The following is a 24760-nucleotide window of genomic DNA, read 5'->3' as shown; positions in this document are numbered from 1 at the left end:
AAAAGATCTTTATTAGGACTAGGACTGAAAGCAAAGATCCAGATTCAGACCTGTTATACATATTTTCAATGTAAGACTAGAAAAAACGATGTCCCTTCTGATCCAGGATATGTTCCCTCGTAGGAATGAATTGGTCTGTCCCCCTTATTTTTGCATGCACTTTCAAGATCTTGTGTATTCAGTTAACTAAGTATTCTTTGTTTTAGAGTGCTAAGGGGGCACAAGTAGATCTGCAACACCCATGTCTGAAGTTTCTGCTTTTATAGCAATTTAATATTACTGATCAGGAAAAAGCAAACTAGTACATATTTTCTAGAAGTGGAGGTAATGTTCTGTGCAGTGAAACTAAGCCTGGTGAGAGAGGAGGAGGGATTACGGATCTGTTTCTCAGATGGGTAGGTGTGGGGGAGAAAATGCAGAACTGGTGAAATCTCACATCTCCATTACCAGCTAACATACATGTAGTGGAAGTCTTCCTTCCTGCTGAAGATGGCTGTGGTAGCTGGTCTTTTTGATTCCCAGACATGCAGCACTGAAACCTCTAAAGCCTCTAGTCATTCATTCAGACTAAGATTATTTTCTTAATTAGGCATTATCTTAAATATAACATTCCATTTCATTATAAACCAGGATGATTAGTTTTATTGGTTTACCAGTTTGGAACTTGCACTGTTAAGGATTAGCCTTGTAATTAGCAAAGGCAGTATCCTTTGTGCATGCTGGCTAGCAGACAAAGTTGTCTTTATATTATAACTGACATCAAGATATACTCTTTGCAGTATACATTCAAATCTTGACCTTTTGCCTTTTGGTTTTGAAAATATCACAGCAGTAAGTCTTATTTCAGGAGAAGCATGAATTCTGTAAAAGGGAGCTTCACTCCCAAATTTCATTTTTCTAAAGCCACTTGGGTTTCTAGTAGACGGTCTGTTGATGGATGACTCTACATGGTTTTTTAGAAGTGAAAATTGAGAGTTTATTGATGATTCATCAGCACCCCTGAACAATAAAGTTGGATGAATGTTGTTTAGATTGGCTTTCCCATTTGTTAATATTTTCCCTCAAATGTGTATTTTTTTCATTATTTATGTTCTGCATGTCAGCACCAGAAATCCCTTTTGTAATTTTGCTTGACAAGTTTTGCAGAGATTGCTCACTCTAAATCCTGAACTGTCAGGCAAGTGATAGTTACATACACTGCCTGTATTCTTTTCTAACTGTGTCTTAGAGTGTGGGATTCAAAAAGATATTTCAGCTTTAGTGTGACAGGCTAAAAGTGATGGATCTCCACAATGGCATTGTTCAGACTTAAGATCAACCGAGTATTACATTTTGAAAATTATAAGAAGCTGTGCTATCACACCTACCCAAATGAAAGATGACACAACAGTGGTTAAGGCTAGGAGGGATCATGGCAGGGTTGTGCGTGATAAATGGTGTATTTTTCAGAATAGATATTCAAGAGGTAGTTCAGTAACACTGAAAAGGAAACAAAATGGAGGAAAGTGATATTTAATAAGGAAAAATAATTTATGAAGCTTGCTATGTCTGACTTTAGTGAGGTTGAGGTCTTGGCAATATCCCTACAAATGTAAGACATGTCTCATCATTCATATACTTACACTAGAAATAAAAATAAAAAAACAAACAAGACCCTTCTTATTTGCATATAACTCCCCCTGTTTTGAGGGACACTGGGGAGGAAAAAAAATCTTCATTTATAGGTTTCTGCAAAGGTGTTGCTCTTCTTTTCTAAATAGCAGCTCAAGTCAGATGCCTGGATTAGATGCACCATCAGTGCATTTTCTGAGTGTTTGTAGTCTGCACATACAAAGCCATGAAAGGCTTAATTACTGAGAGACCTTTAAAAAAAAAATATATATATATATATATATATATATATGTATATATATATGGTATGATGAGCTTAATTGTTAGCAAGTGTCCATGATTCTAGGGCCAGCGGTGTGATAATCCAGATCTTTGTATTTTAATCCTCATCTCTGTGACTGATCCACAGCTCTGGCAAATAATCTAGTTAAGCTCATCTTTTTCAGCTAAATGCTTCTATTGAAGTTCGTTCTTCTGCTTTTTTTTTTTTTTTTTTTTTTTTTTTTTTGCCTCTTGGTATGTCAGTCTTCAGGTACTTTATTTTTAGGGAGAGTTCTTTGCTATTTGTCAGCTCTCTATGTTTTTCTGTGAAATTGCTTAGGTTACTTCCCATCTTTAAATGTCTGTCTTCAGGTACCAGCTGTCTCTGTCTATAGAGTTGCTTGTGAAAGTTTTTCTGATCTTTCCTCCAGTTTCATGATAAATTTATCCTGGCAGTCCTTTCTGTGCATTAATCTTCTCTGAATAGCTTGTTCACATGAGCTTTCGTAATTGATAGCCTCGCTTGGATCTAAAATTATTTAACCTGTCAAGCTCTTTTCTTTCACCAGAATACTCAGATCTTATTCTTCTTTTGTTATGGCTATTGATTTTGTTTTAGAAAGAGTAATTGTGAGCCTGTACTTTTTTTGTAAGGCTTTCTATTGATCAAGACCTGAGGTTTCTTAAATGCTGTGGCAATCTGCATGTTATCTTAAGGTTTTCCCTTAAAACTCTGCAGTGCTTTCTTCATTACCCTGTTAGAGTGATCTTCAACAGTATCAATTAAATTATTGCATTTGTTTCTCCCCCTCTATTCGTTTACATGTGCTGTTAGAAATGCCTCCTTACCATGTTTCTCAGCACCTAAATAGATGAAATTAGTTGTGGATACTACAGTTTTTCCTGCTGCCTTGGAGTGCTATTGGTCGTGGCGCTTCTCCGTTCTTTGCCCCTTCAACTGCCAGTCCTGTCTGTGATTTTAATTTAATCCTATTATTTCACCTACACCATAGCAGAATCACTTTCTCTGTATTTCTGAGCCTGACCTCCCAGTGTACCGTGGACACCCCAGCTCCATCTTCTGTTCTTATAGTTTATGGTCATCATCAACCACCTCTGCACTTCCGAAGATCTTGCTTGAATCACTTTTTTTGCTCCCATTTAGTTCTTGGAATTAATGTATTGATCTCTTCTAGCTGTCACCTGGTTGGATTTGGATTTCTGTTTAGCCTTGGTCTATTCTCTAGTCCTGTCCTTGCACTGAAAAACACTTTCAATACCTTCCCAAGATGAATTTTTAACTTCTGATTTTTATTTTATTTTTCCTCCAAGGGATTTCCAAGTTACTTTTTTTTTTTTTTTCAGGGAAGGTTGGTTTAGCTTCCCACTTAACATTGCTTCCTTCCCTATTATTTATTTATTTATTTATTTATTTATTATTTATTTAAATATAGCTGAACCTTACCATGTCAGGGCTTTCTGTAGCTGCTTCACTCCTAGCTTGAACACCTCTGCACGCTCAGTTGTCTTCATAGAAGTTCTGCCAGGACGTGTTCTGCAATTGCAGAGCAATCTTGTTAAGACGGTGAGGTTGTCTGTTTTTCATTCCTGTTGGTGGCCTGCTGTCAAAATGCATTTCCATCGCTCAGAAAGGGCAAATATGGTAGAGCAATGATAAATTAGTTTTCAATGTGAAATTCTTCATGCTGGTAGCCTGCTCGACTTTTTTCTTCCAACTCAAACAGTATTTAATCAACCAATTTCTCTATTCTCCCTCTTTCATTTTGAAGCTACAGGCACCAGAAGTGCATCCCTTCTCAGAGCCAGCCTCACTTGTTCATAGCACTGCTTTGCGGCTGCTCCCGGAGCTGTAGCCTGTAGGGCTGCGAGCCCGGATCCTCACAGCAGATTTGCGATGGCACAGAGCAAACGCACTCAGGTGTTACAGTTTTCTGAATTGGGAACTGGCACCCCAGTTAATACAGTATCAAGATGTACATCATGTCTGTTTTTTTTTCTTGGTCCATTTTAATACTTTGTTATCCCTAGGACTTCTGTCAAAGGTAGTGTTTGGCAAAATAGCATCATACAGTCACTTCTAGAAATGTGACCTGTCTCATGCTCGATATTATGCTGTCAGTCACGAGTCCAGTGGTTTCACCAGGATCATCTTCTGTATCATTTCTTTTCATCAAGCATACACGAGAGGAGTCGGCAGCTGACATGGTATAAAGAGCTGTTTCAGTTCCGTAGGAAGTCAGGATCTTATTTGTTTGTTTCCAGTGTTGGGCTGAGGTCAGAAGGTGCTCTGAGATGTCTGTGTTCTGATTGAAAATCAGAATTGACCTGTAATACTATTGTGTATGTTGACATTAATGCAATGTGGAAAGAAGCTTCTTTACAGTGTACGCGGCTGTGTTATGCTGTTGTATTTCAGTTTGAGCTTCCAAGATATTAAATTTTGCAAAGTAATAACACTAGTACATAAAAGACAACTATAAAAATGTGTTTTGTTTCAAATAAATTCTATGAAAAACTATTTTTTTTTTCCAGGTAAAACTTAATAATATTCTTATGTATTTTACTAGTCAAAGCACCCTCTTAAATTTTTGTATATGTGGTTTCTTTGTTTTCTAATTTGTGTTTCTGTGGCAATGCTCAGATCTAAGTCCAAGGGGCTTGATGGCAACCTGAGAATTCCTGTAATCCAACCTTGTGCTCCAGGGCATGATCAGTTTTTCTTGAACTTTCCCTGTTGGAAGTCTGTTCTGGCAGATGTAATTCTGTCCCTCCTTGTGCAGTGTTGTGAAATGTTTTTGAGGCTGTTCCTTTATCTCTAGTTCTCTGTATAGTTTCCCCAAGTCATAGCCCATAGGATAACTGAGCTCAGAAGGGACCTCAGAATATCTCTAGTTCGAATGCTTCTTCCAAAGATCTGGCATCACACCAGGTTAGTGAATGTATGCACATCACATGCATATAGCTGTATGCTTTAGTGTTTGTTCTTACTGATATGTACACTGACATCCTCTCCTTCTTCCCCTGCTTATTCAGTTCTGGTCATGGCATACATTAACAAATCACTACAGTATGAAGTCAGCATGTGCCGTAAGAAGTATCTCACCAAGGCTGTGTTTGAGAGTCAGAATTCTGAGTATGCACTGAAACTTTTCGTGCCTTTTTTGTATTCCACATGCTTTTTGCTTTAGTTTAGCCAATGAGACTTTAAGTTTTTTCTTTCAAGTTGTAGTTCTAAGAATATTCCATGTAAGAAGCTTCTGGTTTTATCTTAATTCAGGTAATGCTGGACTTCTGTTCTCCATGAATGTTTTGCAATTATGAAGCTTAATCTGTATGCTAGTGAGACTGAAGAAGTATGTCTTACTAACAAAATTATATTTTAAAACATGTTTCACACCTCTGCCACTCAGACAAATGATGCTGAATAATGTTCAAGCAAAGGAAAAGAAGAGGAGCTGTGATAATTTAATGAAGTGTCCACAGATGGCTGGACTTAATAATTTTTTAACAGGGTTCGGGCGCGAAGCTGATGCGCTAACAAAATATGCGACATCTTTGAGATCCTCTGCTTCACTAGAGGATAACAGATGTTGTAGCGATTTTAACAATAGGGCATCATGTTTCTACACACTTTCACCTACGTATGTTGCTAAAATCTTCATGTTTCCCAAGAGGCTATTTTAATTAACGAAGTAGTAATAGAGGTATTAATTTGTTGCAGTTCAGATTTGATTAGGAAAAAGAGAACTGGGGGGAAAATGAAAAATTTCTGAAAGCTATCAGTGGTTTGTTTAATCCTTCTCATTCTCTTTGTGTATGAACAGAACAATTTAATGTGTAAGGATCGTAAGGTGCCAGCTGTTAGCTGTAAGGTGGCAATATTTGTAGATGATACCGTTAAAGCTTGGTAAGTTACAAGAAACTTGAGTAAGATTAGGCAACAGTGTTTTTGTGGTAGGCATTTGGGAAGCAGTAGTTTGGAAAAACTTGCAGCTACTCCAGCATTTTGCTTTTTCCCTACTGAAATAGAAATAATCTGGGAAATATGGGAGAAAACATTTGCGGAGTACATTGGGATATCATAAAAAAAGCCTGAAACCAGCTTTGGGAAACAGTTAATTGTGTAAACATGTACAGTAGCGTGTTTCAGAACTGTTTAATTCTTAAAATATCGTGTTAAATTCTGCTATGTAGAGTAGCAATGGAGGAGACCCAAGTACACAACAAAAAATGTTTGTGAAAATTTGATCCAGCAGGCCTGCAACTGTGTAGTAAAGGTATACAAACCTGTCATAGGCAAGGGAAAAAGTGAATTCCTGTGCAGCCATCTGTTGCCCTTGAGAAGAGCAAGTTACTCTTTTTTTCCCTATTTTTGTTTTGCAGTCTTGCTTGGGCAAGATTGATGCCAAAAGGTTAGTAGGATTCTAAAGAGGATTAAACATGTATGGTAATAGCATCCACGTTAAATAAAAATTGAACATTTACAGTGACTGCTGATGGTATTCAGAGCAGAAGGCAAGCAGCTCCTCTGAAGTCGGGAGGAACATTGTCACAGGAGTGAGTAGTTTAGTAATTGTTGATTATGGGATGTGTTTTTTTTCTTTCAGCCTTCTTGGAAATGATTGGCACTGTCTGTGGCTGCAGTGAGACTGCTGAACTAGATTAGCATCTGGCTCAGTGTAATGAATTCCTCTTCTCCTGGAAAGTACAGGAGATGAAATACTGGCTCTGCTGAAGGCAGCAGACTACAGCCAGAATTTTTACCATCTGTGTTTTCCAGGAGCATGGGAATTACTGCTCTTCTAGGCACGTCATTGCTTTTTCAGAAATCAAGACAATGGGCCACAAATCTCAGCAATGCTTAGACTGGGAATACAATTTGAATGGAACAAATTTGCATTAAGTAGATTGTTCATTGACATTCCTACCATCGCTCTGGTCTTTTGGTGGGGGGAGAGACAAAAGGGAAGGAGAAAATAGGGACAGGGTTGTTTCTCCCACACCCCTGCATTTGCATTGTCCAAGAAGAAAATTTGAAGTTCGTGGTGCATCTGATTTCTATTGTATACATGTGAGAATCGCGCTATTGCTTGTGTGTTCTTCTGCCAGTTTTTAGTCAACATTCCAAATGGAAAATCATCCTCCCAAATTGAGTTTATTAACCCACGTTCCTGCTAGGTCAGGAGTATTTTCCTGCAGTGTCCTAAAATCGATACATAATATATTTGTGCTGCCATGGAATGATTAATGTACGTACAAACATGAAAAAATTATCTTTAATATCAGAACCCCAAAGTATCATTTATCATTATGTTCATTCAGTAAATGATGGGGTAATATCTTCAACTGAATGCTTTGCAACATGTGGGTGAAGAGTGGGTGCTGCTTTCTCATTAGAAATCTAACTAATTTTCATTATAATAGATCATCTTGCTTTGATGTGTTGATTGAAGTGACTGGGAAATAGAAACCATTATGAGAAAAATGTATCTTTTTTTTTTTTTTTCAAAATTTAAGTTTGAAGAGTAGCTTGAAAAATGTGTACACAATTTAAATGGACTGAATTAGCTGGCATGGTTTTGAAAACTGTGCTGAAAAGTTAGGGAAATGCAGGAACTCTACTGATACTTTGAAGTGGAAAAGAAAAGCTCTTTAATTGAAAGACTCTAGGCTGATGGATGGCAGGGTATTTTCTAGCAGCATACTGCTATGGGGATGTATGCCAGTGCTCTGGACCTGCTATTGTATTTATAAACAAGTCTGGGAGTTAATTTTAATTGAAGCTTATTTTTTGAATACTTTTTGTAATGCGTCGTCATTGTTTTGTGGTTGTCTGTTGGTTAAAGCAAAAGGGTCCTCCTACACAATGGAGACTTTTAAGCAGTGCAAATTGCAAGTAATCCTAGAATAAGAGAAAATTGCTCTTGAGACAAAATTATGACCTGGGTTAAAATTATATATCATAAAACCATACAAAAGTATGATCAAATAAAGATTTTACTGGCATTTAAGATGACCTGAAAAAGGAACTGTAATTTCATTGCTAGCGAGTAATGAAACCATCTTAAATAAAGCTTATTTAACCTTAATGGAGGGCCTGCCCACAACAGAGTATACAATGCCTTTCTGGCCCTAAAAGCGAATAGTACTTATAAGCGATTTAAAATAAAGTGTAATTGAACTGTATATTAGAAATTGCAGGGCTTTAGTCCTCTGCTAACATTCTCACATATGCTATAGGTTGCTAATACAGTGACCGTACTGGGTGAAAATAAAATTTCAATGGTTGAGATGAAAGCACAGGTCCCAATGCTCATCTGACAAAATGAGGAGGTCCAGATCTCCTGTCCAGGCTGCTGAAAGAACTGCCTTAATTTACAGGTCTGTTAGTAAATATTCTTAATGAGTTGTGAATGCAGGGCTAGCGCATTCTTCTTGAAGAATAACTGATGCAGAATGTGTGCCCAAAAAGGGAAAGGGTGATCCTAGACCAATTAGTCTGATCCCAACAGTATGTCCTTGCTAGAAGGATTTTGAAGGTGAGGGTAATTGAGACAAAGGAAGATGGACAAAAGGCTAAACTGTAACATGACTTGTGTCTGTGGTTTGCATTTGGATTTCTTGATGAAGCAATTGATGTCTTAGAGCGGCATAGGCATGCCACAACACAGCCTTTTGATATGCTCTCCTGTTAGAAATTATTGAAGGTCAAAATGATGGAAATTTAAATGAGAATATTGAGATTGATAAGAATCTGAGGTAATTATGAAAACTTAATGGCTTATATTGAGAGGCAAATTTTCAGAATGGAAAGAGGCCTCAGAGACTAGGTTTTGGGAAGATCATGTTTAACATCTTCATCAGCTGTTTCGGTGTAAGAATGAGATGCTTGTGAAATAGCAAGTGCGGCAAATTTGGAGGACCTTGTTACTCTTGCTGAAGCCTTGCTGGTCTCATAGGAACAATTAAATGAGGTTATAGACTGAATGATGGTGAAACTTAGCAGTGTGCAAAGTCATGCAGATACAAGCAATATCCTTGGTATTGTATTAAGTTGGGATGGAGGGACTGGTGATTTTATAGATAAGTCTAGTTATATTGGTTGATTCCAAGATTGACTATCATCTGCTGATGTACAGAGAGCTAATGTGATTCTTAAATCTATAGGGAAGATATTTTTCAATAAACACAAGGAAGCAATTTTGTGATACTAACCTGGACATCTTTAATCAAATGTTAAATGGCAATAGGCATATCAAATCATTGGGTCTCTGTTTAGCTAGTAGTGAAGTGCTGGGTACCAGTTGAAGCAAAGGATAAAGGAGGTTCTGACTGGATTTGAGGAGAATTTTTTTCCCTGTGAAGGCACACAGTTCCACAATAGGTTGTGCATTGGGATTTTCAGTATCTGACTGGACAAATTCCTGAATAGTCCACTCTGACCTCGTAGCTGACCATACTCTACCTAGGTCTCTTACTCACAAACGATTCTGCCATTCTGAATCTTTGAAGGAAGATAACTAGGATGGTAAGAGGAATTAGGAAAAGAAACTAAAGATTGTGGCTTCGTTAACTGAGCAAAAGGAAAGTTGAAAGAAGATTTTTATTCATGTGAATACCTTAGAGGGAGGGAGTAATGGTTAATATGAAAGATGCAAAATAATTAATACCAAAACAAGGTCAAGATGAAAGGACTAGAAGTTGGTTGGAAATACAGTAGGAGTGGAAACTAGAAACTTATTTTCTTCTCAGAGGAGTGAAGTTGTGCAAGGAGCCTACAGATAGTTCTCCGGGGAAGGGGAAGCATGCAGTGTTTCGAGGTGGACCTGTGCGAGGAAGGAATTACTTTTCGAAACAGAAGTGATCTAAATTTTGGAGATGTAGTGTACTAGAAGTCTGCTCAGATATTCTCAAGGATTGTGAAGATCTCTGGTTTTGTATATCCACCCCTCATATCCCCCCAAGTCATATACATATTTTATGTTTGTTTTGTTTCTCTCTGTAGCACTAGAGGTTAGCCCTAGAGACCAGCTATGTTGCTCCAGCTCATTGCATCAATATTCTTGACCTCTTCTTCTCTGGTTTGTGGATTTTGGTCTTTTTACTAGAGGTCTTATATAGGTTTAATATAGGATGTGAAGATGGTGTTCTGTGGGTTTGCTCAAACAAATCTCTCTTATGTGGCTGGCTTCGATTGCAGAGCACTGTCATTAGTGCTGTTAGCCTGGTCCAGGCTTACTCCAGGCTTACTGTTCTATGGGAAATAACGTATCCTAAAAGTTTATGAAAAACAAATTAAAATTTGCACTTAGTGGGTGCTAATAACTAAGAATTTTACAGTCCAAGCAACAATGTTTTTTATTCAGGTGGGAAAAGCCTGAACATGTGACATCAGATATTGCTTCTTGCTGCTTCTCCAAGGATTTCTACAGAAATTGGAGAGCAAAAAAATGTTCTAAGTTTAAAAACCAAACAAACAAAAACACAAGAAAACCCTGTGGGCTTTCCTTAAGTAGGGATTCAAGCTAAAATGATGGAAAATACTGTTTAACTAAAGCAACTTGTTATAGATTCTTTGAGGCAGTGGTGTTTAGTGAAGATAGGCAGAGAAAAACTATAGGAGATGGAGTTTAAGCACAGGTATGCAACTGATACACCACACATGATAAAGTTATTTTCTTGGAAATGGGGGCACAAAAGGTAGGTAACTCGTCCTTCCCCTCTCCTTCCCTTCATGTTGAAGAGCCAGGCAATAAGAGAGCTGAGCCATGTCTGCAAGATGGCGGTGTTGGTGCCTTCAGTGCTGGTCCCGGCCGTGGGCAGCAGCCCTGATCTAGATTGATCTAGATGTTACCAGAGCCAGCTGGTTCTGCTCCTATGCCAGAATAATTGTGCTCGGATGGTTTCCTTTGTGTAACCCAGTCCTGCTTTCCATCTTCTGCACTGAAGGCACACAGTGTAGTGACTTGAAAGGAAAAAGCTTAAAATTTCCTTGAAGCAGGAAGGGAGAAGAAAAGGCAAGATGTCAAGAGTGCCAACAGGCTGTTTCTATGACAATATTAATTTTAACTGTGAGCATAAAGAAGACCAGAAATCCTCCTTGGAGACTGTTGTTGCAGTCGGGCTGCTGAGAGGCTTGGCTGTGACGGGGCCGCCTGGAACCAGCTGCAACCGCCTCATGGTGCTCGCCTCGCCTCATGGCACCCGCCTCGCTGCCAGCACCAGGCACCCAAACAACCACAAAGCTGTTTGGAGGCCTCTGGTCTTCCTGTCAGAGGCTCTATCACGTATCCTGTGCAGGAGGTTGTTGTGGAAAACCTTTTTATTCGGGAGATGAATGTGTTCTCTGCATAGAGCTGCTGTTTTGGTGTTGCAGCTGTAGCTTTGTCTTGTGAAGAGACTCCATTCTCAAAGGTACTAATGTGAGAAAGATAAAGATTTTCTTATGGGCAAATGCGATTTTTACCTTATGATGCGATGCTTAAGGCTTTGGGAAGCTGAGAGCTTCAAAGGGATATCCCTTTTTCATTGAATTTCAGTCAGATTTGGTCCTTTAATGCCCTCAGGCTCCTTTCTGTGGCCTGGTTAAAATTTCAGTGAAGCTAAACCTTTACTTACTGTGAGCTAAACCTTTACTTATACGTGGTTGGTGACAAAGTTGTGGAAAATATTTTAAACTTTTTTCTGCTTAAATTCTTAATAGCTAATCTTATAATTTTAATATTAGATATCTAAAAATACAGTGGGAAAAAAAAAACCTCCTTATATATAGTTCTGTATGTGGTAAATTAAGATGTCGCCTGCATTGTAAACATCAGAGTGGAAAGTCTACAGGAAGCCTTCTCTTGTGTGGCATTATCTGTTCAGTGTCACAATGTCCCAGTGTATACTAGGGGGCGTGTGTGTTAATGCTATATGAGAACTCATGGCTTTTACAAAATATGGTTCAAACTTATTATACTGTACAAGGCAGAGATACTGTCTTGATGTTGGTGTGCTGTGCGATGTATTTCTTAAGCAGCAACTCTGGAGAAGTAAGTGGAGGTTACTGGTATGTCTGCTCCTGTTTTTGAGGACTCCAAAGACTTTTCTGTTTTCCAACATTTGCTTACTTCTAAAACAACTGATTTATTTGCCTTTATACTATCACTTTTATCACTTTGCTATCAAATTCTAAGATTTCTAAAGAGTTGGAGAATGTCATACTTCTTATTTTATAGAAGGTTCGTGAATCTTGACCTGTACTTGGAAGCTTTGGTGTCACCTTCAGAATACCTCTAATTCTTGTCACTTTACTAAGTTATGTATTTCCTATTTGCAGGTCTTCCCAGGTTCACCAGTCAGCCAGAATCATCGTCTGTCTACAAAGGAAACAGTGCAATCCTAAACTGTGAAGTCAATGTTGACCTTGCACCATTTGTGAGGTGGGAGCAGGATCGTCAGCCAGTCTTTCTGGATGATCGTGTGTTTAAATTACCAAGTGGAGCTCTTATTATTAGTAATGCTACTGATACGGATGGAGGACTCTATCGCTGCATCATTGAAAGTGGTGGGACCCCTAAATACAGTGATGAAGCGGAGCTCAAAATTCTTCCAGGTATTAATCTGTTTTTCTTCAAAAAATAGGTAAAGATTAGTCCACTGATAAGGAAACCAAAACCAACTGAAAGTAAGAATGCTTGCAAGGGCAACAAGTGAGAATCCCCCATGTTGCATTTTTATACGTTTAAAGTTGCACTAATTCTAATATGCATTGTGGAAGCTATTTTTCCAAGTAGCTTAAAATGACTACAGGCACTTAAACTATAAAGCATTTTGGCTCTCGGGAAGACTAACCTGAATTTTGCATCTGGAAAACAGAAAAGCAAAATCAGTTATCAGTGTCTGAGCTCATTGCGGTGGTTGGAAATAGGTCAGACATGCAAATAGTTTTTGCCGTATTTGATGGTTTGGCTCTCAGGGTAAAATTTCTCTTAAAAAGTTGTGAGTGATGTGTAAGTTCCTCAGACTTGAGTCCCTTGTTTAAAATATTGTTGAAGTTTCCAAAATGAATTGTTGCTTTGTCCCTTGCTCTTGGGATGCTGAAGCACTTTAATGATTCCAGTATTGACGAACTTCTGATTCTTAAATGCTAGCCCCTTTGAGGAAGTTTCCAGATCCCAAAAAGGGGATGACCATGAATCCCATTATTTTGTGAGGTTTAGCTATGCATATTGTTTTGAAATATGTAGATTTTAAAAATGAGAACAAAAGTCCAATTCTCACTGAATGTTGAAACAGTGCTTTTTTCTAAAACGGTATTACACTGTTGAACAGAACTGTGTCTTACCAGATGTTCTAACACAGAGTTTTGAAAATTGACCAAGAATAAGACAGGAATGGGAATCGCTCTTTCCCAAACTAGGAAAACATGGGTTGTGTTTTGTAATGGTTGTCTTAATGATTTCCAGAGCTTCATGCTGTCTCATCTGATTTAGTCTTCGTGTTGGAATTCTGATTAAATTTTTACTGCTTGGAGGACTGCCAGAGAGGGTAGCTAAAACTCCATCTTTGGAGGTTTTCAGGGCTAGGCTGGGCAATATCATGATTCACCTTACCTACTGTTGGCAACAGTGGACTTGAAGCAGGTGGCTGCATCAAACATCTTCAGAGATCCCTTTCAATGAGTATTTCCATTTCTCATGGCAATATCACTTCTTTGTTTAAAATACCCCAATTTTACTATTGCACCTGTCTCCATTTTAGAGTAGAGGCGTCTGCTAGGCTTAGGTAATAAATTATGCTTAAACTAGGTATTAGTTTCATTAAGTTCTTCGCCTCTGGGGGAGGAAAAAAAGGTTCATCTTCCCTCAATGAAGGAAATAATTTTTGAAGAAGAGCGCTTTTTTGATAGACACTTAATTGAATTATTTTAGTTTGTTTGGTCTTGGTGTTTCTACAGACTCTCAAAGGAATATTAAGATCTTTCTGATTTTTGGCAATTAAAGACTTTGTAATATGCTTCAGTATTGCATTGATCTTTCTGAGTTCTTGATTCCCGATACAGACGGAATCTCTGTAATGTGTTGTTAAAGGTGACTTAAGACAGTTACTCGCAGATACAAATAATGCTGATTCCTTACATGGTAGTGAGTCTAGAAGTGTCAATAGTGAAGTTTTGTGAAGCCCCCCAGCAGGCACTTTTTTTTAAAGTGGGATTAAACGTTGCACAGAAAGCTCTTTTAATCCTGAGTAGCCACATAATTGTTAGGTTTGAGATGCATTTGATTGAAGGATTTGAATTAATCTGCTCTTCATTGGCGTTACTCCAATTTTAAATCATTATTTGATGTGTGCATGACAGGCACTCCAATGTTCTGCATCTAAATCTTTGAAATAAGCCCAACACACGCTTGCATAATACAGATTTTCATCCATGGACAGTGCAGTACTTTTCCTCATAGCAAGCTTCCTTAGAGCATTCAGTTTGCCTTTCATCTGCCACGATGCGGTAGGACGCACTTCTGAGCGCTGCTCCTTAATTAGCAGGTACTTCCAAGTGTAGGAATGCAAGAAAAATAACCACATAATTCTTGAATCCTACTTCCACAAACCTGGGAACTCAACTCCTTTTTTTGAGCTTGGAGGATAAGCAAGTTCTGTCTCCAGTGAATGAGACCAGCTCCTCTCCCCAGTGTAGTGATTACTCGCTGGCAATCTGTTACATCCATTTTTTTTACAAGTTGGTTTGCTCCATATGCTGCTCTGGGTCACTCTCACTGCGTTCATGCCTGTTCACACATGGTATTATTTCTGGAGCAAGCAGACTAGCTCCCTCTAATAGGAAATGAGGACGGAGATGCTGTGATGGTTTGTGCGTGGGCCTGGGACAGATGGTGTGATCCAAAATCACTTGGAGTTTGGCTCCCTCAGCTTAGGACAATCCTGAAACATGACTTCCATCAGCCCTGGTTCTCTTGAATACTTTGGCAGCCTCTTCTTGTTACACCTTGAAGGACACGCATGCCTTTGGTGTAGGGCTGTAAATGCTCAGTTAATATTTGGAGAACACCAAAGCCAACAACTTGGAAAAGTTCCGGCAAGTATTGTGTAGGTCCCAGGTGAGATGGGCCAAATACCATGCTTGATGGACATGGTGGGTGCTTCAGGGAGGAGAAGTGGTGTGGTCACAGAGTAGTATTCCTCCATTTAGGTGGTCAAAGATAACTTTTTGATAAAAGGTTGAGGGTTTTTTCCAGTTCTAGAACTTACTTGGTGCCAAACCAGTAAGCATGCATCTGAGTATTGAGAGTACAGCAATTAATGTAACGCAAACAAAGGAGTTTTTTGAGCTGTTAGTGGAGGACTTACGATAATGAATGTAGCAGAAATGCTGCATCTGAAATTCATGTAGTTCAAATTATGGTGCAAGGCATAGATTACTGGACAGTACTTATCGGTGGGTACATTTTCAGTTCTTACGAAGGCCTTTTCTGATAGAGACTGAGTAAATATGCTCTTTGCTTTTGCTTTTTCTTAAAGAGGGAGGAGAAAAGAAAAAAGGAGCAAAGCCCTATCCAGTCCAAATCAAAGCAAAGCCCAAACTAATTGAGAGGATTCACCGTTATAGGGATGGAAAAGTGTGGTATATTCCTGTTTTAGGACAAAGGTTGCATTACTTCAGTGTGCAAATTGTCTAGTTTATTGTTGCGTTTTCTTAGGGTTCACTTTCTGCTTTGGCAACTTGATTTTCACGTGCATAATGGCAGCTTCTCAAGCAGCCACCTGATAAAGTGAAGTATGATATAAATGGGGACGCCTGAGTCCAGTGCATTCTGTAGAATGTATTCCTGGGCTGGATGGGCAGAGTAAGGTGAAGATGAAAATGATCCTGGATTTGTGTAATGATGTTCTTTCCCCATAGCTTTCGGCCCCAGCGTAGGAAGTAAGCTTGTTATATGTAGGTTCTTACTAGACAGCCTTGTGGTGATGGCTAGAGGACAAAGTCAAGCCTTTCTTTTTTTTTTTTTTTTTTTTTTTTTTTCTTTCTTTCGTAAATCTTGACTATCTGATGGAAGTTTCTGTTTCAGGGCTGTAGCTTTTAGCTGAAATTGTTTCCTAGGCAGTTTGAGGGGTCAAAATCCTGACAGTGTAGAGGCAGGAAAAAAATTAGGCACTTTTTTTTTTTATTGGTATGATCACCTCCTGATTCTGCATCCGGTAACTTCATTGTCATTTACAAAATACTTGCAGATCCAGAGGAGCCACAGAGCTTGGTCTTTGCAAGGCAGCCATCATCGCTTACGAAAGTTACTGGGCAAAGTGCGGTTTTCCCATGCGTTGCTGTAGGATTTCCAACTCCATATGTCAGGTGGGCAAGAAATGAAGAAGAGCTTACTACAGAAGGGTGAGTAATGGTTAATACATATTGCTTATGTAAGAGTAAGAATCTAACACAGCTAGAGTTACAATTTTAGATGCATGCCTAACTTGTTTCCTACTCTTCTTACAGTCTTTGAACGGGTAAAACGGATCGTGGCTTTCAAATGGTGGAGGGTTGCTAGACTGAGCACTATGACAGGGTAGTTATGAGACTTGTAGAACAGTCACATCTAGTACCTTTTTTTATAGACATCTGAAACCAAGAAATCATATTTGAAGCAGGAAAGTTATTAAGAGTAAATTACTTTTAGATTGCCGCTGGAGCAAAAGAAGCAATTAAGGGGATGAGGACATGGCAGAAAAGCCAAAGTTGTCTTCATGCTAGCATATTATCTCTGGAGATTCCTGCGCTCACATTACTCTTCCTGTGATGGAAATGTCCAATATGCATCTACGTGTCCCTTAAAAATTTAAGTGTTTAAAGAAGAATTTCATAATTTCTCATTAAAGCAGAATATCAAAATGCTAGGCATGATTTAAAAAGAAAAAGTGTAGGCTTCCAAGAGTGTGTTAAGTGAAAACTATTATGCATTGCCACTGGCGTATTCATTCAAAACAATGTGGTCCAAAAAATACACGTATTTAAAAAGCAGAACAAATCCTATGAAGAACAAGAAAATTATAACCAGATAGTTGATGTTCTATATCATTCCAAGCTGGTGAGATTCGTGTAGAAGAAACAAGTTAGTCATGAAACAGTGAGAGGTGAAGTTGTGTTGTGGGCTACGGCATGGCTACCACCTGGTGCAGCTGGAGGAATACACAAGTCATTTTACAGCAACAGCAGTAGCAATACGTCTTTTTTTTTTTTTTTTTTTTTTATCAACTCTTATATTAAAAAGTCTATGGGCTTGTAGTGTGAACTGTCTTTATCAGGAAAATGCAAGCTTCTGCAGGTAATGACTAACGGTTCTAATACCTCTGAGAAATTGTGTTGATGTCAATCTGATGGCCCGTGATTATATTTGATTCATTTTTGTAAATGTAAGAAATCATTCTCATAGAAAGGATGGCACAGTCTCATTAGAATTGCACAATTGAGTATGATGAAATGTCAAAATGAATGTGCCTGGTAAGATCTTAATTTGTTTTTCTTATGACATAACGTCATTTTACATATATTTTTACAAATGTTGGCTGCCTCCCCCCTCTGTTACGCCATCTTTCTCCAAGCTATGTCACATTCAGTGCACAAGGAAGGCGAAGCTCACATCCTGGAGAGCTCTTGCTTGATTTTGTTCTCACTTTTTTTGATGTAAAGCTCAAAACATCAATTCTTCCTCTGGATACAGTGCTGCTGAGTCTGTTATGAGCTTTTCTGTACATGTTGTGAGGGCTTCCCAAATATTCTATTGCTTTTCAAAATTTGGTGAGAAATCTTATAACTGGCAAGCTTAGGTGTAATATTAGTAAGCATATTTGATCTTAATATATGCACAATTTGAGCCATGCATGACGTGATTTTTCAGAATATTTAGCATTAAATTTAGCATTGTTTCACTTTGGTTACAAGTATGGTTTCCAGTTGAATTTATGCTTCAGTACAAATCCATAGACTATAGATTTGTATGCCAGGTTCTTGTTATGGCGCAGCCAGAACAGCACTTGTGTGTGCTATGACCAGCTCGCTTCTAAAGCATGGTTTCTTGTTTCTCCATCACCACGTGGACCCTGGTAAGGCAAGAACAAGAGCCACAAGACAGTCAGTTTTCTTTACTAAGTTTTCTTTACTAAACATTTCTTTACTAAGAACCTGTCTACTCAACAACTGAGCTGTGTAGGTTCTCTGCCAGGCCCCAGCCAGCAGTCACAGACCTGCAGTATCGCACCTTTTTCTTCCTGTATGAACGAGTTAATGCATCTTCTCAGGAAAGCCTCTCACCAAACTGCAGGTGCCTGTGTATTTTTGGAATCTGTTGGTTGCCACATCCTCTGCGTGTGTACTCACTGAGGAAGGTAAAGTTGAAAAGACAAAGAAGAATTCCCTTCAATTTGAAATAGGTGTTTTCTTCTGTTCAGAGAGAGAACCAGAAAGGAGTAAAAAAGGGGTTTTGAACAGGGAAAACTGTATTGGGTTTGTCTTAACATACTACAGAATTCATGTACTACAGAATCTTTCTAGTCTGGTTAAACATGAATGAATAAAGTTACCTTACTTTGCTGATGAAATTTATTATTTTTATTTTCAGTTGTTCCAACACACAGCTTTTTTTCTCTCCTTACAGTGAAATGTGTACTCCTTATACAGTTCACTTTTAATGCATGTAAAGGAGGAAATTTGATTATTTTTCCCACTCTGTAGGAAGAAGTTTGCTTCATAGTTCACGAAGAGTTTCCACGCAGTTTGATCACTTTAAGCCTACTCCTCATGACTAACAGCTTAACAGAGAAGTGATTCAAACAGCAGACAACAAAAAGTGCTTAAACTCGGTTTGCCTTAACAGCTGTCATATCATTCTCTTGAGCAGAGGAACTGAAAAATCTCTAGAACCAAGAATTAAGGTTTTGTTGGAGTAAAGCCTGCAGTTAAACTGCTGTGAAATAGGTACCTTAGCTTGTTAGCAGATTCTGTTAATTTAGTAGCCAAATTGTATTTAATTTGTATTAAAGTCCCCGTGTTATGTAAAAGTATGACTTTTGTTATTAACATGGCTTTTCTTTATCCCAAGGAGTGGATCATTTTCCTGTGGACTGCTTTTTCATGTACCTTCTGCCTTTCAAAATCTCTTAAAGTATTTTTTGTCTACAAACAATACAGAGACTTAAATGTACATATATATAAATGCACGTGTAAATATTTGGATGTGTGTGTATCTATGAGGTTAGGAAACAAAACTCAGCATATCTGTGTTTTTTCTCCTTGTGAAGTGGGTTAGGCACATAGTCTTGTATTTTTATTTTTAACTATGGCAATTAACGTAACGTAAAATTAAGTTTTTTACTGTGAAACTGTACTTCTAAGGAGAATCTGTATAGGATCTTGTATTCTAAAAAACCCACCAGATTATTATTAATACCATACTGATGCATACTGGACCTGCCATACGTGCACTTCAGCAATTTGAACGTGCATTCTGCTTTTTCAGATGGATTTCCTCTATTTGCTCAGAATGAGTAATATCTGTGCCAGTATCAGAGAAGATAGAGAATGGAAGGAAGTGGGAAAAACCACTAAGTATGAAGCTATCAGTATAAAAATTACTTCCTTTTTTTCTAAATAAGTTCAGTCTGCCATACAGCCAGCATAATCTGATACAGAAGGCTCAAGTGGAAATGTTTTATACAGGTTGAATAGTTTTCTCCAGTTTTGCTGACTTTGAAGCCGTGATTTTTTTTTTTCCGGAAACATGTCTGGCTAAGGATCCTACTGTGTGAGGGTCTGTTAGTAAATGCAGGAGTGATTTTATGCTCTTGATGCTGCTGAAGTTGAAAAGTGAGGTTCCACTTGAAGTGGCTGCCAAGATGGATTTTCAGTTTTTGGGAGTTTCAAATATTTGGATGTTCTACTTGGAAACCCTTGCACAGCACGCAAATCACCATTCTACTAGTCTGTGCTCAGGCACCACGTATTGTGCAACTCAATTCATATTTGTACATGCATATATATATATATATATATATATATATATGGAAGGAAATTCAAATGCAATCATCACAAGAAAATCTTATTCTAAAAAAAACAACACAGTAAATGAGATGGCTAATCTGAAAATAAACAGTTGAAAGGACCTGGAGTAATAATTATATTTTATTAACGCTGTTGAAGTAAAGCTAACTCTTCAGTGTTATTGGACTGTTCAGTTTAGCCAAATTTTATATGATTAAGAAGTGCCCACAGAAAACTGTAACCTAGTTGTATGGTTAATCATTTTCTAAAGCGAGGAAATTGCAAAGCTAAGGTTGCACTTAAGTGTTAATTTTGTGCTGTTGTTGTATGTGTTAAAATAAAGTCTTTAGTTGTATGAACACATTCTTAATGCAGGGTTTTTTCCTTAATACCTCACATGAATATGTGATCTTTTAATTATTATATATTATTGTTTGCCAGGCACTCTGAGTGATTTGTGTTAAGTGAATTACATTTGCCCAACTCAGTGAAGGTTAAACATAGCAGAGTAATTATGGAGATTTTTCTGGTAGTAGATTCACAAAATAATCTAATTTACTGTCTGATTTTATCTGCTGTGCTTCAGCAAGACTGCGAAGAGATTAGAAGATGTTTTGGGAATGGTATTTTAAAAGGGGAAAAAAAGCCAAAACCTCAGGCTAGAACTGACTGCAGCATTTTAATAAAGGTTCACTACATATTATGTGATAATGAAATCCAGGAGAAAAAAAAAAAAAAAAAAGATGTGAGTTAGGTATCCAAAGTAGCTCAAGTAATTGTGTATTAGGAGTGTGTAACGTGGTAACTGAAGGCTGTACGAAATACATACAAAAGGCTTGAATTTGATTTTGCTGTTCCCTGACATTTGAATGATCAATCTCTGTTGTTTTTAATGACACTTTAAATTATGTTATCACTTCTATATTAAGCTGATTCTTTGTCTCCAGTGTCTGAAATCTGATTGCTTCACTCTTTTGTGGAAATGCTTTACTATCCTTGCAAAATTAAGATATATTTTTTTACTTTATTACAAAAGGAGTTTTGGTTTAAGCCCAGAAGTATTCCACAGTGAAGGCATGCGAATGGAATCACCACGTAGTCTGATGTGATTTTTTTTTTCTTCCATGTATTTAACAGCAATGAACTTGGATCCCATTTTGGTAGACTATGGACTGTCTTTTAAATTTTCTTGAGGGAAATAATCAATTGGAATATATTTTTTTTTTTCTTTTAAAAGCATAGCCCCTGATTTAGATGGCTGAGAACTATATACACATTTTTACACAAAGGAAAAACACTGAAGTTTGACAAATAACTCCAATACTGACAGTAACCTCAAGTTAGTACAGGAGGTGTGTAAGGACATTAAATAGAGCGTTTTGTCTGCTCACCTTTCTTACAGCTCAGAATCTCAGAAAACTCTTTTTCTGAAGTAGAAAGCTGGTCAAATTCAGAATTGATAAAGTCATGTAAACAGTACTGTGTGCTTCAAGTAGGTAGATCTTAGAGGATTTTCTGTTGGCTGATGTGACAGTTTCTAGTAACTTTGGATTGTTTTAGCCTGCCGCCATGCCATGTGTGTGTGATTTCACTTTTCTGGAGACTGGCTATGGGGAAAATCAGTAGTACAAGGCACTTGCCTAATTCACTTGCTTTTCTTTAGGCACACTTTTAGTGCAATGTTAATGTGTCTAACATACTCTTTGCAGAACGAGCTTTATTGGCATTTTCTGTTCCCCTTAGCAGTGTTTGGAAAGCCCTTACATATTCTTGGACTGCCAATGTCCATAAGCAGACCATGAACTTCAAGGACTGGATAGAGCATCATTTTGAAAATTTATCTGGGCAGATGAAATAAAAAATACAAGGAAGGGAAGGGAAGGAGGTGGTGCCAGCTTGACAGCTCTGGTTCGATGCTCTTTTGTACAGATTTTCCTTGTTTGAGATAGGAAAAGGATTGTCCTTGACTGTCTTTGATTACCACTAAAGTGCCTATTTATCCTGTGTAATAATTTTTCTCCTGCTCAATAATAGAAGGCTTCTGCTTCTTTCTGGCTATAACAACAATACCATATGTATGCATCTCTTTACTTACTGTCCTTGAACTGCTGTCAAGCGATTCCCAAAATAGTTTCATGACAAACTTCTGTTTTCCTCTTAGTTAGGACCTGTTGGCAGGTAATCCTGGAATTGAGGTAGTTATCTTAGTGTAAAATCTGATGCCAAAACATGGAACATGACTATCTAGTTAAAAATTCTTCTCTGAGAATGCTCCTTGTAAATGGCACTCAGAAATATTGTGTGTGAATGCTTAAGTTCATTTAGCCATTTAATGCAAAGGACTTGTATATGCTTCTCTGTGAACTTAAATCAGTTTTTAAATCATTTTGTCCATTTAAATCCATTTGTCCATCAATTTACCCCACTGTCCTGTTTTGCACAGCTCCGAAAGGTTTCTGTTTCTTGCGGGAGGCAGTCTGGTGATCAGTGAAGTTATGGAAGAGGATGTGGGGATGTATACCTGCATAGCAGATAATGGGAACGAGACGATTGAAGCTCAAGCAGAACTTGCAGTGCAAGGTAGGAAGAATATTTAATTTTCAGAGAGAACACATCTCTGAATTATTGTTCGTAAGTTTTATTCGTGTACAATCATTTAAACACCTTGCTGCAAAAGCTCTTGAAGTTTGTCAGCTGTTTTTCTTCATGTCCCAGTTAAAAACAACAAAAAACCACCAACGTGAGTATGCTGTGGATATTGCAAGTTACGTTACTCTAATTTATTATTTGAACTGCATATGATTTCATAAATATTCAAATGAGGAATTTGCTTATATAATACACTTGAGTGTGTTTAAAAGCTGCTGTATAAGCTCACGTAATGTGAAATACTTCTTAGGTTCCTCCTTGAAATCATACAGAGTATTTTTTTTTTATAGTCCTAAATATACTGCTGTTTTCAAGGAACTTGCCAGAAGATAAGAGCAGAGATGGTTATTTTGTAAGACCAGGTTTTATTTTGTGTGTGCAACTGTTTTGTTTATTCAGGAAAGCTATTTTAAATAGAAACAGCACTGAAATGTTGATAATGTTGATTTAAAAGCCTTTTATATAACCTGTGCAAATAAGATTTTTTTTAATTGGAGCTTTACATTGGTTTAAGATATTTCAGCTGGAATTTAATTGTGTGTCACATTGGTGACAGTATGCATTGTCCTTGTAAGACAATTGAGTTGTTTTACAAGGGATTGTGGTACAAGAAGGTTTGTCCTCACAATAAGTCTTGAAGAGACTAAGAATAAGTAATCGTGGAGGAACTGCTAAGGAAGGCTTATCTATAGTCAAAACATTTATGGCAAAAATATGATGTAATTTAGATTCTAATACCATGCAGTGTAATGCAAAAGCATGTTATTAGCAGAGTTCTTACTCTTCATACACTCAACAGTGTATAAATGTTTGCCATATTTTAGTAATTGAGGTGTACTTACTTACGTTTTACATGCCTTACCTGGCACTTGGGAAAAGGGCTATGTTTCTGGTATAGAATAACTGGAAAAAATTAGCTTGGGAGAAAAAAAATAAAGAAGGGGCTGCAAGCTTTCAAGGGGAGTTGACCAGTGAGCTGTTCAGAACTGAATGGATGAAGCCTACCTTGTTAGGAGAGTAGGGTATAAAGTAAGGCTTTTATTGGTATCTGCAGCATTTTTGCATCACAGCCATATAACCATGTCCAGTTCTGTGTAAAACTGAACACTGACAAGGTGCAACGTTTGTTGGTGAACATAGCAGAGGGTGTACTGTTTCAAGAGCATGTGGTCGGTTGACACCTTTTGCGCTCTTCCCTACTAGTTACCTCTAATTTAGGCTTCACCTTGTGTTTTACTGCTACCTGCTCTGGGGACTGGTGTTACTATAGCTCTGCTTTGACTTAAGTATTTTGAAAGCAAATTCTGGTCGTGCAGCAAAAGCCATTTCTCTTATCTTGGTTCTTGGGCTGAGGAATGAAGAGAGGTGCTGTGTCTCTTTCAGTACTTACGGGCTTCGTGATTCATTGCACTTTATGATGGCTTAATGTATCTCGCTGTGTGCTGTGTTTAATTCAGTTCCAAATTATCAATTTTACAGAATTGGCATGAGGTTTTCAGTTTTATGGGCAGTGGCAGAAATTAATATTATTAATGGTATCATACAATTAAGCGAAGAAAATCAAAGATAGGACCAAGATTATAGCCTTAATGTAGGATATACAGCTGGGTCACTTGGGGATAAAAGTGATCTTGAGATCACTCTTTGATACTTATCTAAACTAATGCAAGTAATTTCTTTTTTCCATTGTAACGATTTAGAATATATTCTGCCAATTCTTCTATGCTGAATTTCTCTTGTACACCCGGCACACACAAAAAAATTGATTTCTTTTAATGCCTTCGTATTAAAATATATTGAAGATTATACAGATTGCATTTTGGAAGTTGCGTTTCTGGTTTTATTACTTAGTTCTAATCTTACTTAATTCTACTTTACTTTGAGAGGTCACTGCAGAGAGTAATTGTGTCTCTCCATTACTATAATTTGCTGAAGGGTTGAATAGTTTGAGTTACCTGATGATTGTATCATTTTCTTCTAGAACAGAAAAATTGTCATCTCCTACCACCGACTAACTACATGATTTTGCTTAATATAGGCTTCTTCTGTCATTCTTAGGAATTAGTCTGGCAGAAGTTCATACAAGAAATCTAGGACTTTGGTATTTAATTCCCATGTCTCGTCTATTTTTCTGCATCTCTTGAAGCACCTATGTGTTTTTTTGTTTGGAGATTTCAAAAGCATAATAGA

At 37.7% G+C, this 24760-nt stretch overlaps 1 protein-coding gene across 3 annotated transcripts in view; it reads left to right on the top strand.

Annotated features, from left to right (window-relative positions):
• Positions 1–24760, top strand: part of NEO1 (neogenin 1) — a 184930-nt gene that overhangs the window by 60709 nt on the left and 99461 nt on the right. For all 3 annotated transcript variants that reach the window (XM_084293686.1, XM_084293685.1, XM_084293687.1), the window contains exons 3-5: positions 12215–12490; positions 16126–16279; positions 22365–22501. In XM_084293686.1, the coding sequence (XP_084149812.1) occupies positions 12215–12490; positions 16126–16279; positions 22365–22501 (567 nt within the window). The remainder of the gene's footprint in view (positions 1–12214; positions 12491–16125; positions 16280–22364; positions 22502–24760) is intronic.

This window comes from Netta rufina (assembly GCF_964035555.1).
Source record: "Netta rufina genome assembly, chromosome: 11".
NCBI classification, from domain to species: domain Eukaryota; kingdom Metazoa; phylum Chordata; class Aves; order Anseriformes; family Anatidae; genus Netta; species Netta rufina.
This window is presented reverse-complemented; position numbering and strand designations above follow the sequence as displayed.